Source organism: Gymnoscopelus microlampas (assembly GCF_963454915.1).
Source record: "Gymnoscopelus microlampas genome assembly, chromosome: 20".
In the NCBI taxonomy this organism is placed as follows: Eukaryota; Metazoa; Chordata; class Actinopteri; order Myctophiformes; family Myctophidae; genus Gymnoscopelus; species Gymnoscopelus microlampas.
The window spans coordinates 37,009,596-37,024,317 of record NC_139957.1 but is presented as its reverse complement, the minus strand read 5'-3'; the positions used below and the strand labels follow the sequence as shown (position 1 = coordinate 37,024,317).

Sequence of the window (14,722 nt, the reverse complement as noted above, 5' to 3'; positions counted from 1 at the left end):
GGCGCTATAGCACTCAATTGAAAGTGCCAACTTTGAACAGGTACAACTCATGCCCTGTTTGACCTACAACCATGAAACTTCGATACACACATGCGTCTCTTCATGCCCGACAACTTTCGTGGTCTGACTTTTGACCTCTGACCTTTAGATCGCCCACCATTTTGAATTATATGAAAAACAGTCATTGGCTCCTAACTTCTGCATTTTTTCACTTATGGAAAATCCGTTTTTGTAGGCAGTGGTCCAAAGTTCATGTGTAAAATGTTTCGTGCAGATTGCTCAAAACTCCCTGGAGGAGATAGATTTTAACTATTACAGTTTTATGAAAATTATTCATCTGTGCCTAAAACATTCATGCAGACTCACATTTCTTTGAAACTTGGCAGAAATGTACAGGGTCATTCCAAATATCACTGAAACCAATCTCACTCCAATTGGCCAAAAGGGGGCGCTATAGCAATTTTTTGAAAAGGCAGACTTTAAACAGGCATAAGTCATGCCTCGTTTGGCCGAAAGTCGTGAAACTTGCTTACACATGTGCCTTGACTCATGAGGAACACACGTATCGATTTGACCATTAAGCTCCGCCCTTAGATTTTCCGCAATTTTGAGCAGTTTGAAAAAAACTTAAACCCAGGATTTTTCAGCTATTTGTGTGAAACTGTATCATCTGTCTGATCTCCTTTTTCACAGTTACTTGTCTGTTGGGCCAATGGCGTCTCCCTTAAATGAATGCCTCACAATCTCAAGGTCGCCAGTTCAAGCCTCACTTGATGCAGACTTAATTTAAGTTGAATTGCAAACAACATGACTGTATCAATGAATACATGTGCAAATGGTAAAAATAACCTGAAATGCTTATTTGAGAGTACGTTTTTTCAACGTATGACATACTTCATTCTGAAAATAGCTGATCTACAATCTCACAACTTTTCATGGTTTGTGAGCTTGTAGATCGGCTACTTTCACTAGTTTTGGTTCTGAGGAGATGTACAATTTCTTCATTGGTAAATGGTTTGTGAACGAGTGATCTTAGTGTTAGTGAAACAGGGGCTTGGTTCATGAAAGAAGGCAAGAGTTTATGATCTTCAACAGACAATATCAGCCCGGACAAAGCTATAGCACTATAGGTAGTGTTGCAGCCTATTAGTCTGAAGGTTGAGAGTTCGAATCCTGTTAATGGCAGTAGGTTGAGATGTCCAATCAAACCATTATGTTTCCATCTCTCTCTCTCATCAATCTATTGTTTCCATGTCACTCTCTCTCTCTCTTCAATCTATTCCGTTTCCATGTCTCTCTCTCTCTCTATTCACTGGCCCCGTATTATCGCTGCTTGCAGCTATATTGATAATTGTTTTTCGCCCCCTCTCAATTGAAGGCTAATCTTAGTTCCGGCTTAACCGTGCTGTCGCTTTTTACGAAACTCGGCCATATGGTAGATGGTCATGAAAGACGATCAAGAAATAATTCTCACAATCTTTCGTCCAAAGGTGGCGCTATAGCACTCAATTGAAAATGCCAACTTTGAACAGGTACAACTCATGCCCTGTTTGACCTACAGCCATGAAACTTGGATACACATATGCGTCTCCTCATGCTGAACAACTTTCACCCTCTGACTTTTGACCTCTGACCTTTAGATCTCCCACCATTTTGAATTATATGAAAAACAGTCATTGGCTCCTAACTTCTGCATTTTTTCACTTATGGAAAATCCGTTGGAAATTTTTGTAGGCAGAGGTCCAAAGTTCAAGTGTTAAACGTTTCGTGCAGATTGCTCAAAAATCCCAGGAGGAGATAGATTTTAACTATTACAGTTTTATGAAAATTATTCATCTGTGCCTAAAACATACATGCAGACTCACATTTCTTTGAAACTTTGCAGAAATGTACAGGGTCATTCCAAATATCACTGAAACCAATCTTACTCCAATTGGCCAAAAGGGGGCGCTATAGCAATTTTTTGAAAAGGCAGACTTTAAACAGGCATAAGTCATGCCTCGTTTGGCCGAAAGTCGTGAAACCTGCTTACACATGTGCCTTGACTCATGAGGAACACACGTATCGATTTGACCATTAAGCTCCGCCCTTAGATTTTCCGCAATTTTGAGCAGTTTGAAAAATACTTGTTTTTGCCAGTTCTGGCTTAACCGTGCATACGCTTTTTACGAAACTCGGCCATATGGTAGATGCTCATGAAAAACTACCAAGAAATAATTCTCACACTCATTCGTCAAAGGGTGGCGCTATAGCACTCAATTGAAATTGCCAACTTTGAACAGGTACAACTCATGCCCTGTTTGACCTACAACCATGAAACTTCGATACACACATGCGTCTCTTCATGCCCGACAACTTTCGTGGTCTGACTTTTGACCTCTGACCTTTAGATCGCCCACCATTTTGAATTATATGAAAAACAGCCATTGGCTCATAACTTCTGCATTTTTTCACTTATGGAAAATCCGCCGCTTTTGTTTTGTCGGCAAAGGTCCTAAGTTCATGTGTAAAATGTTTTGTGCAGATTACTCAAAAATCCCAGGAGGAAATAGATTTTAACTATTGCAGTTTTATGAAAATTATTCATCTGCCCCTAACACATACATGCAAGACTCACATTTCTTTGAAACGTTGCAGTAATGTAGAGAGTCATTCCAAATATCACTGAAACCAATCTCACTCCAATTGGCCAAAGGGGGGCGCTATAGCAATTTTTTTTAAATGCAAACTTTAAACAGGCAAAAGTCATGCCTCGTTTGGCCGAAAGTCGTGAAACTTGCTTACACTTGTGCCTTGACTCATGAGGAACACATCTATCGCTTTGACCAGTAAGCTCCGCCCTTAGATTGTCCGCAATTTTGAGCAGTTTGAAAAACACTTAAACCCAGGATTATTCAGCTATTTGCGTGAAACTGTATCATCTGTCTGATCTCCTTTTTCACAGTTACTTGTCTGTTGGGCCAATGGCGTCTCCCTTAAATGAATGCCTCACAATCTCAAGGTCGCCAGTTCAAGCCTCACTTGATGCAGACTTAATTTAAGTTGAATTGCAAACAACATGACTGTATCAATGAATACATGTGCAAATGGTAAAGGTAACCTGAAATGCTTATTTGAGAGGGCGTTTTTTCAACGTATGACATACTTCATTCTGAAAATAGCTGATCTACAATCTCACAACTTTTCATGGTTTGTGAGCTTGTAGATCGGCTACTTTCACTAATTTTGGTTCTGAGGAGATGTACAATTTCTTCATTGGTAAATGGTTTGTGAACGAGTGATCTTAGTGTTAGTGAAACAGGGGCTTGGTTCATGAAAGAAGGCAAGAGTTTATGATCTTCAACAGACAATATCAGCCTGGACAAAGCTATAGCACTATAGGTAGTGTTGCAGCCTATTAGTCTGAAGGTTGAGAGTTTGAATCCTGTTAATGGCAGTAGGTTGAGATGTCCAATCAAACCATTATGTTTCCATCTCTCTCTCTCATCAATCTATTGTTTCCATGTCACTCTCTCTCTCTTCAATCTATTCCGTTTCCATGTCTCTCTCTCTCTCTATTCACTGGCCCCGTATTATCGCTGCTTGCAGCTATATTTGGCATTTATATTGTTGTTGAGGGACTCTCTGATTCACCAGGACCGACAGTGACAGAGGCACCTTCCCCTGGCCTTTGAATTTGAAAACCAATGCAGAGAACAATCCACATCAATAATCAATACACAGATTTTGGAGGAACACAGGACATGAGTTTTTCTAAGCTGAAACAAATAATATATGTAATAACGGGTAAGAAGAAAGCACTGGAGCATCTCGGACAGTTAGTTTATTACGTCTTTGTCAGGTCATGACCTGACGAAGATGTAAGAACATGGAAATGTTGTGTTTCATGCCTTGCACCCTGTTACATTAAAGAAAAGGCTTCCTCTCCTCAATAATATAATAATTCTTCAATAATAATAATATGTACGGTCACAAGTCAGGCCAGATCAAAGGCATTGCCCAGCAAATAAACAGCTGTCATACATTCTTGTTTTATTGTGCGACTATGAGCACCCAATAATGTCAAATAACTACTTGCTTCAAAAGAGCAGTCATTCTGCACAAATAAACATTAATTGTCATTTCAACCAGGTGGATTGTCATGTCAAGCTGGTGTCGGTTCTCACCCATCCACGTCCTTCTCTGGGGCCACAGCGTTGGTGACCCTCTCTGTGTCAACCTTGTGGATGGAGTCCAGAGGCAGCTGAACGATGAGGCCGTGGATAGACGAGTCCTCGTTCACCTCTCTGATACTGCGGAGAATCTATGGACAAGTAAATGGTCAGGATTTATGTATCTAGTCAACTACTGTATAACCCAAAGGCTATGTTAAGGCTGGCAGCTCAAGTCTGATGTTTGGCCTATCCAGATTGGAATCACATTGGTTTTTAATTTATCAATCTGTACAGCAAAGAAAAACACACTGTCATTACGTCTTTACCACAGCAACCATTGCAGATAGGTAGACAATGTCTGAATAGTCACTCTAAAAACAAATCACGTTTGCCTGTGGTCTGAACAAAGCCAAAGTGCTTTACAATGTACCACACACACACACACACACAGATGGCCATGAAGGGGCATCATGGGCAGTTGGAGGTTCAGGATCTTGTTCAGGGTCTTGCTCAGGGACACTTTGACAGGAGGACCCAGGGATTGAACCGTTAACCATCCGGTCCTGAGCCACGGCCACCCATGAAGGCAGAGACAGCGCGCGTGTGTGTGTGTGGTCAATTGTAATTTAGGGACCCCATCCCTCACCTCATCCTCGGTAGCGGTCTTGGGAAGTTTCTTGTGTGTTGCGTTTATTCCGATCTGTTCACAAAGAAACAGGCGGGTTAGTTCTAAAAAACAGAGAGATCAACATGTAAGGTATACATACAGGCATAATGAATAACAAATATCAAGACGAACTGGATTTCTTTACCTCTGCAGCTGCTTTGAGCTTCATGCTGATGTAAAGCGTTGAATCATCTCTGTCTCCCACCTACACATAAATTACAGCCATCATGTCAGTTCTATGTTATTGCTGTTCAATGCCTGTATGAACAGACTGTCAGCCATCTTGTCTGTGTTAATGTTCATTTTGTTGACTAAAACTATGACGAAACTTTTTCGTTGACTACCTTTTTTCACTGACGAAAAACCTAAGCTATGACAAAAACTATGACTAAATATATATTGACAGTTTTGTCAACAAATAAAAACTAGACTAAACTGTTATGGAGGACTAATTGAGAAGAGATCCAATATAACTCACAACGCGTCGCACTGCAACACGTTGTGAGCTTGTAGATCAACTATTTCCGGCACTCAGCTAAATAAAAATCAGGCATTATGACACCATCACAGCCTGCCAAATATACATTTTAGACAACTAAATCAACTGTAGAGTTAGTTGACTAAAACCTTAATATTTACTAAACTAAAAAACGTTTTAAAAGACTATGACCAAATCAAAATTTGCTTTCAAAATTAGCACTGGTCTGTATTTTGCAAATTTCAAGCTAATAAGTAGCAGGCTGAAAAGCAAGCCTACATGCAACACTTCCGATTGCAAAATACGGAAAGGATACACTCATTATACATTATACATCATGTATCCAATAGCAAAAATAGCAGGTACCTTGGAACCTTATGAATAGAAATTACATTTGTTGGCCTTTTAGGCTTTGTAAACAAAAGTTGCACAAGGCAGATATGACATATAACATACATATTTAATTGCTTGTGGAACTGTAGAATTTCCACTCATTTTGAAAATGTTTGAAAATATATGAAAATGTTTAACATGAAATGATTATGATCATTATGCAAAACAATCTGATTATCTCAAATAATTGTGATTAGGCATTATGTAGTAATTGTGACAGGCCTTGTCCGGGGAACACCTGGGGTCCAAATAGACCCTTTACGGGTCTGTAACTTTGAGTGTTCAAATGGAACCAAATGGACCCGTAAGGATTTGTACACTCCCAGAGTTAAATGAACAGAGGGTGTTACAGTGTAGATTGGGGTCCAGAGTTTTATTTGTTTTAACAAAAATGGTGTCCGTGGCCTAATGCGTAATCGGATGATCCTTGAAATTCAAAAGATTGAGAATCACTGAGCTGGACAGACTGAGGTTCTTCTGTTAGAGGACTCATGTGGGCTAAATAGCAGCCAGACACCGTTCAGAGCAGACAGGAAACAGCCAGGGGTACCAGTGCCGCCGACAGGAAGTAGGTGATTCTGTAGAGGTGGAGCGGAGAGAAGATCACCATGGCGACGGCCATGGGCAGCGGGAGACGGGCGGTCAGAGGCAGGAGTTTACTGGTACGGAGTTTCAGAGCGTCCGAGTTCATGAGCAGCACATGGGCAGCGAGTAGAGGCACCGTGTGTGGCCAACAGGGGTCAGGATCCAACCGGGTGGAATAGCTCAGGTTGCGCGCCCAGTGGATGAGCGAGGGCGCACCGAGCATGACGGGAAGTGTGAAGAGCGCCCACAGACAAAGGTGGAGCTGCAGGTCATCCCTCGTCTCTTGCAGTGCACGCTCCTTGGGCCTACGGAGGCCATCAACTGAGCCATTCTCCGCGTCTTTATGCTTCCGGGGCGCTAGATTCGCCATGCGACTCAGAGAGCTTTCGGTCATCTGTAGTCTCAGTACCCTGTACAGGTGGAGCAGGAAGCTAAGAAAGATCGAAAGGGCTCCACAGGAAGTCCCACCCAGTGCGGCGAGAGACAGGATGAGGAGGAGTTGCGTGCGGAGACGCAGAGTGCCGCAGTGTCGAGACACCGACGGTCTATGTACTAGTGGAGCCAGTATCAGTGACAGCAGGCGTATAAGAAGGCGGAGCAGGACGCTGCCCCAGAATGCCATGCCCGCCCCCAACGCGTAGAGGAGAGGGGACAGGAGGTGAGACCACTCCTCCACGGGAGCCACGCCCTCACGGAAGGAACCATCAGGAGACGTAGGGGGGAGGTCATCCGCGGAGGGGAGACCAAGAATGGACCAGGCCTCAAGAAACCAGCTGCAGCCAAGCAGAAGGTGTAGAATGTAAACAGGAACGTGCACCTTGTGAGGCTGCAGACCGCCGGCAACCGCCTCGCTCATGTCCAGCACCCGGCGTGTCCTCAGGATGGAAGACAGCTGCCCCCCGCAGGCTAGGAGGAGCGTTACAGCCACGTAAACAGGTAACATGTGCCAAGAGAACCTCAACACCTGCACAAGGACTCCGGGAAATGAAGTCCTCACCGACACCTTATAATGGCAGTTGGGAGCAGTGTGCATCTGTAGAAGAACAGAGGAGGTGTTGTCTGGTCTGCTGGTGTGGAGAATCCCCGAGATCTCCGTTACTGATGGAACACTGACTGTGGTTAAAGAGTCTTCCCTGAACCATGGTACCATCAGTCTGTATATATCGGACATTCTGTCTTTCTGTACTGTGCAGTGGCTTGCAATGGTGATGCGGAAAGCCTGATAAACCTGATGAAAGTGCTGTAGTTGGACAGTGTGTAGCAGGCAGGAGGAGTTAATAACAACATCCGTAGCAGTCAAACCAAAGGACATGACATGTGGTACGGGAAGCGACATCATCTGAGACTCTTGCGTCTGCCACTCACACTCCACTGTGAACCGTTTGCCATTGGCGTTGGACGCACTGACCACCAGATGAGACACAGAGGACAGGTCGCTGAGACTCAGGGTGACAACCTTGTATGTTGGGAGGAGCTCCGTTCCCAAAGACAGATCGACCGCATGCACACAAACCGAGCCGATCCTCTGTGTGCAACCAAAGACCCAGCTGGTCATCTCCAAGTTGCTGCTGCGACAGTAGAAGTGGCTGTAAGCTTTCCTCCGACTGGACAGCGCAAACAGAAAGTACTTGACCTGTCCAGCCTTTGGTGTGCTGTAAGCCAGACGCAGTGTGTTCACTTCGCTCCAAGCTTCCGGAGAATCTGAGAAAGAGATGGAGGTCTCTGGAGGTTCCGCCCCCAGCATCATGACAGGATGTCTAATGAAGTGATGGCTCAGAACTGACCTCCTCCTCTCTGGGTCCACTGAGAACTGTCTAGTATCAGGTTCAATGAGATCGAAGAAAGCACGGACAGTGGCGAGAGCAAACTCTAAACACCAATATATAGCGGCATGATCAGCGGAGACCCATAACCTAGGAACTGCAGTTGACACCATGGCCAGCTTGCTGGGGTCTCCCGGGGCACAGGGAAGGGACGTGAGGCCAGAGCGTACTTGGTAGTCACGGTAGCCGCCTCCCACAGACAGGACGGTGACACCGCGGAGGTCTTCTGCGTGACCCACCCACCTCTGTCTCACCACCGAGTAGAAGTCCAGCTGGAATGTGTCGAGGGCCAGCACGGGGGCTAGGTGAGGAGAGGCCTGGGTGATGATGAGGCTGACCAGATGAGGGCTGAAGCGGGGCAGGGTGAACAGAGCACGGGCCACCACCCCTCCCATGGAGTGACCCACCAGAACCACACTATGAGGGGGCGACTCCGTGTCCCTATAGAGGCGGAGGATGGCCTGTATACATTCGTGCACAAAGTGGGTCTGGCGACGCAGACTGCCGCCGTAGAGAGCCACCAGCTCCTCGTTGAAGTCCACCGTGAAGACGTTCAGGTGGACTCCTCCCTCCATGTTCTCTGCCTTGCGGAGAGCCACCGAGCCCAGGCCACGAGCTTGTCGGTAACTGCCAGCGTTTCCAGGCAGGAAGAGCACGGGAGCCCCCGTGAGATTGAGAGCTCGGGTCTCCTTAGCGTAGAGCCCCTCCCCGTACAGGTACAGACGATACGCTGGATACAACCTGGACACGCGATGAGGCAGCGCCACCCGCCGGTACTCTGGGTATTCAAACAGATAAGTCATGTTGCATCTTTTCTCTTCAACGCCCGTCATTATCCCCCACAGACCCGCTGCCAGAAGAACCACAACTAAACCGCAACTAACGTACAAGACCTCCTTCATCCCGCTTCAGCTGCAGTGGCTCAGGAGCCAGAGCAGACGCTTGGGAACCCCTAACTGAGCAAGGTCGGCGCCTTGCATGGCTTCCTCCACCGTCGGTGTGTGAATGGGTGAACTGACGCACTATATAAATGCACTATTTTGTAGACAAACATCAGTCTATAAATGTGCAAAATCTGTTTATATCTTCTCGAGAACTGCCCGACCGACTTCAACTTGAGTATCGCGGAGGACCCAACGGAGTGCAGTGCCGAAGGGAGAAGACGGTTAGACCAGGAATACGGCGGTTCTCCAGGAATACAAAAATCTATTAACCCACACATCACTATCTGTGTATCCGTCCTTAAGACTGTCTGTCTGTCTGTGGGTCCCTCTGTCTGTGTCCCTATTATGCACATATATGAAGATTCCTGATGTCACCATTATGACATCATAGAATAGCTTTCAAGTACGATGATAATAAGGTCACTGCACTACGCACTCTGACAACGGGTGCAACAGGTATTGCATAACCGGAGGTGTATGTGTTCCCAAAGAGCATTGCCCTAGTTTTTGAAAATGTTTGACTTTCTTCACCTGAGAAGAGCAAAGTCTTGACTTGCAAAAAAGATTATAGTTGGGTTGAGCTGTTGTGTTGTATCTGCAATAAACTATACTTTTTTTCTGAAGACAGTGTGCGGGACTCCCCCCTTTTGCTCTTTTCAAGTTCATTACTCTGACACACCTGTCCATTTTAGAAGGTGTGCAAAAGGACTTTTTCTACTGACATTTTTTCACCTTGAATGACATGCCCAAAATAAGGACGCCAGGGTTAATGTGGTTAATGAAACAAATTATTACCCGCTGAGGACAAGCTGGAAAGGGCAAGCCCTGAGAAAGTGCATAGTAATAGTAGTAATAGCCGGTAACAATAACTAGTGCAGGACTGGGGCGGTATGTAATTTGTATTACCACAGTGGAAAAAAAAAACATTATTATTAATGCAGTAATGAGCTCAACCCCACGGTATTGCGGTAATGCGGTTATTGTACCCATCCCTAGTAACAATAGCCATTAACAGGATAACATCCAGGTCCATAATAATGACCATCTTGCACTGACCTGTAAGACCACCAGACCAGGACTGAAATTGGGGTCCTGGGTTTTCATTTGCTGCACCTGCTTCCTCAGCCTCTCCCTCACCTGGCTGGGGTCCAGAAAGAGAGGAAGATAATTTAGATTTTAGTCTGGGGTAGGGGTTGCAAACAAAACAATTAAAACGTTACATTTTTTTTTTGCATGGCCACGTTGCTCAACAAAAAAAATAAGATTTTCTACTGAAAACCAGACACATCAAATCATGTTGAAAATGATTGCCAGAGACCTTTGAAGCTATAGACCTCCATGGCCTGGCAGCCCATGAAGCAAAGTGAAGTTTGAGAGAGATGAGAAGAGTCATGGCCCAGCGAACCAGCAGAACGTAAAGTAATAAAGACAGTAATAAAATCAACCCTGATGATCTGATGAATGCACCATGACGGACCACGCTAGCAGCCTGAAGTTGCACAATAAAAATGCAATCCTGACCTGTGCTAACATTTTTGTTCTGTAGGTGAGCACCCACTGACCCCCACTAGAGCTGTCACGATTACAAATTTAAGTTGATGATTAATTGTCACTCAAATAATTGCGATTAACGATTTAATTGTGTGTTTGGCATTGAACATATGAAAACGAATAATAATACAAAATTTAACAGGGCAGATATGACACACAACTTAAAAATACAAATAAATGATTGACATATTTAATAATTTTATACATATAAATTGCAGATAATGCGATTAGACGATTATTATGTAATAATTGTGACAGAACTAGCCCCCGCCAACCAGAAGTAGCATGCACGCCTGCTCTGCATTTCAAAAACGCCTTCCTATGTAAGGCTGGTCAGGCTGTTTGTGCCATTTCTTTGGGTTTTATCACGACTTCTTGTTTTGGAGAGATTGACAGTTGATACTTTGAACATTTTGTGATAAAATAGTATCTCTGAGTGGACACCAGGCCATTGCAGCAAGTCATTCACATTTCAGGTGAATGGTCCAAACTTTATCTTAATGCCAATAGAGAACAGGGACAAACATTGCAATATGTTAAAGATGATGCAAAGCATAGGCACATCATCAGACCGGCTTAAAGAACATGTCATATAAACATGTATGGCACTGGTGGGGGGAAAAAGCAGAGCTTAAGCACAAGATGTATGCTTTATACATACAACTAATCAAACATTAAAGTGTGTAATCAAGCTGGAACTGCTTCAGAAATAATGATGCATGTTGATCAGGCCTTCAATATGAGTTGTGTATATGTATATGCAATATGTATGTACGTGTGCGTGCGTGTGTGCGTGCATATGTATGTATGTATGTATGTGTATGTATGTATATGTACTGTATGTATGCATGCATGCAAGTCTTGGATCGCAACTTTTGCCTGTGCTTTTGGTCTTACAGGGGTTGGGCACCTGATCATGTGATTTACACTGGTCCGAGTGACAGTGACACAAATGACTCTTACATGGACGGCTACTTCTTTCAGAAACCCAACCCCCACCACAACTATATTATAGGCAACACAACGCTGCTGAATGAATGCCAAAAGGGGGTTTCTGTGAAACGTCGCAGAATGGATTCTAATCCCTTTACTAGTCCTAAAAAGGTGTAGGATTCTCTCAAGAGCCTTCAATCCCCAATAACCACACCAGATTCTTACCAACCATCTAAGCCTGTCTGAGAGGACAACCATTTGTTAGTGTATTAGCTAACTTTTATGACTCAACACAATGACACAGCAATATTTCTAAGTGACATAGTTCAGACAAAACAAACTGACCTAGAACTTAAAGCTGCACTATGTAACTCTCCTCTTCTACCCCGGATTTGAACCCGGTATCCTGCGCAAGTGCTGATTTGTTTTTTACCATTGAGCTAATAGAGCCTGCCTGCTTGCTCAGGAGATAAATTGAATCTTGACCATCAGGTCAAACTTCATGTCAGATCCTGTGTCTAGGTGAGACATGACCTTTGACACGATCTAAATGTCTCAATAGAAGAGCAGGGGGACTAAATACAACCACCCCAATTGTATAAGTTATATTGTGTTAACATACTCTACCATACAGATTGGACAAAACCAAATTACATTTTATTCATAAAAAAAGAAAGTGACATAGTGCCGCTTTAACTAATGTTCTATATGCCAATGTCTTCTGAACCAGACATGCTCTATTTACTCAAAGGAAATAGCCTATAAGTACAACCTACTTAAACCCTATATACCCTGACTGCGGTCCCCCATGGCTCTATCCATGGCCCACTCCATGGCTTTTTCCCCCCTCTACAACACCACCTCACCAAAAATAGGCCTCCTCACCTTTGTGAGCTTGTTGATTTGCTATTTACGCAGAATGCTCGCCTGTGACATGCCTTGAATAGGGATGCTAGGGTTCAAGTGGCTAAGAAAGAGAGCAACAATCCCTTAAAGGAGTAGTTCACCCAAAAAAATACTTATTTTCTATCAATTACACACCCCACGAAGCATTTAATTCATGGATTTTTTTTTTGTTTTTGTCGCATTCCTGAGCCAATAATTTGATGACTGGCGGGGAGTCCCCGGTAGGAGACTCAATGGAGACTCTAAGAGTCTCTGCCGGTCACCAAATCAGTTTGTGAGATATGGCTATCATAATCCATTCACAACTCATAGAATACCCTTACACTCGAGGGTTATAAAATAGCCTTGATTGGATCAAAATGTCATCCATTCCTACCCACCACTGATCAGCTAAGGAAAAGAATCATACAAGTGAGGGGCATCCACACTTGTATTGTTGCATTCTGATGAAGGTACAGTATATAAGGTCAAAGCCTTCCTGGAATAACTTAATTCCAGGAATTGCCTGAACGTGCAAACTAAGAGCCCTTCCCAAAATTGACCCTGTGTGCAAGAAGGTTAATTTCACGCATCATAGGCTCAAGAAACCAGAAGACGCACAACACCTGTCTCCACAGTGGTTCTCAACCTGTGGGTCGGCACCCCCAGTGGGGGTCCCCAGATAACAGTGAAATGACAATTTAAAAAGAAAGAAAGAAATAAGAACATTACTGCATCAAACGTTATCAACAAAGTACACTATAAAAACTGCTCAAACATTGGCCAAATTGTCAAACAATATAAGAAAGAGGCAAACATTGTGAAATCTACAGTTGCGAGGCCTTGTGGGCTTGTAGATCGGCTATTTTCACAATATTTATCTGTGGAACCGAGTCAAACTAAATGTAATGATTCAATCCTATAATTCCAAGTGCTTGTCAGGGTGGGGGGTCCCCAGTTCAAACATGATTATTTTGGGGGGGAGTCGCGGCCTGAAAGGGTTGAGAACCAGAACCACTGCTCCACCACACACACTGACTATCCCATCATATCAGCTTGTACAAATCGACCTCCAAATGACAGCAGCAACAAATGCAACTGTTGATGGAGGTGATGATGAATGGACCCCTGGTCAGTGATTTGCATTAAATAATTACCTAATAGGTAGTGTGAGGGCCGGGGGCAGTTGGCTGCAGGCCATCTGTCTTGTGACAAGCATGTGCCACTGATTATTGTGCACTTATCAAAGTCATCTTGTGTCTACTTTAAGTGCATGTGCTTTTGGCAGCACCTACTGACATGCTTACAACATAGTGGTAAATGTTATTTATTTGCATTGTTTGTTTTGTTTACAAGCCTATACAGGCAGTGACAAATAGGAATGCAAAGGCATTGTTTTGGAAATAATCAGCTCTGAAGAATGCCATAAAAGTCTCTGTCAACATCACCACAGGTCACTCCCCATGCGTAAAGGGCAAAGGCCACAATATATAAACTTATTACATAATACCTAACCGATTAATCTTCACAAACAGTGGCCAAAGCTGACCCTGACCTGACTTCAGAGGGTATATGGCACCAATTCAAACCTGGCCATACACTCCTCCGTCCAGTTTTGCTCATTTCTCATTCCAATCATTATTAGGATACAAACATGTCATATTAAAATCCCTGCATATTGATTTTGCACGTGGTCAACACACAATGCCACTTTATAACAATCCATTCATTGTCACTCAAGCTCAAGACAATTAATACATGTACCAGCCAGGCCAGCTCTTGTAAGGAAGTTTTAAGATTCCAAGATGACTCAGTTCAATGAATGAATTGATTAATGTAATAATAATATAGAACTTGACATCAGAAGCAAGGAGTTAGCCCGCCGCACACAGACAGACAGCATGGCTCATTATAGCATGCTTCATCCATTCAAAGTATGTACTATTAATAAGATAAATGAAATCAACTTACGCTGAGACTTCTTTGCCACTGATGATCTGAGCTGACATGGTGTGACCTGGCTGTAGGGACAGTTGTGTGGCTGTGAGATGCAGATGTGAGCCTGTCTTCACTCTTCTGTTGTGAGAGGAGCAACACAACCAAGTTTTGAGAAGCTGGTGGTGCTAGTAGTGAATCTCAACTTCCGTTACGCTAGTAACGTATCCCTCCCATATCCTCGATCCCTCCATTCACAGAGAACCTCATAAAGCTGGCCCCTGATACGTGACTGTCATATTTTGTCTGACAGTCATGGATGATCTTCAAAATAGTGTTTGAACTGTCTCCCTTTTTGGCCCGTTCATCTACAT

General features: G+C 43.8%; 2 protein-coding genes across 2 annotated transcripts in view; both read right to left on the bottom strand.

Moving 5' to 3' along the window:
• The window catches only part of mthfd1b (methylenetetrahydrofolate dehydrogenase (NADP+ dependent) 1b), a 36,200-nt gene extending 21,678 nt beyond the window's left edge, over window positions 1-14,522 (bottom strand). Inside the window, exons 1-5 of the mRNA XM_084045456.1 lie at window positions 14,385-14,522; window positions 10,101-10,185; window positions 4,967-5,026; window positions 4,801-4,854; window positions 4,167-4,303 (exon numbers count right to left, since the gene is read on the bottom strand). Of these exons, the coding sequence (XP_083901582.1) occupies window positions 4,167-4,303; window positions 4,801-4,854; window positions 4,967-5,026; window positions 10,101-10,185; window positions 14,385-14,422 (374 nt within the window). The 5' untranslated portion in view covers window positions 14,423-14,522. The remainder of the gene's footprint in view (window positions 1-4,166; window positions 4,304-4,800; window positions 4,855-4,966; window positions 5,027-10,100; window positions 10,186-14,384) is intronic.
• Window positions 6,213-9,002, bottom strand: LOC311036885 (GPI inositol-deacylase-like; the record flags this gene model as incomplete). The annotated part of the gene is made up of 1 exon (XM_084045896.1): window positions 6,213-9,002. The coding sequence occupies one exon, from the start codon at window positions 9,000-9,002 to the stop codon at window positions 6,213-6,215; it is 2,790 nt and encodes a 929-aa protein (XP_083902022.1).
• Window positions 14,523-14,722: the final 200 nt, after the last annotated feature.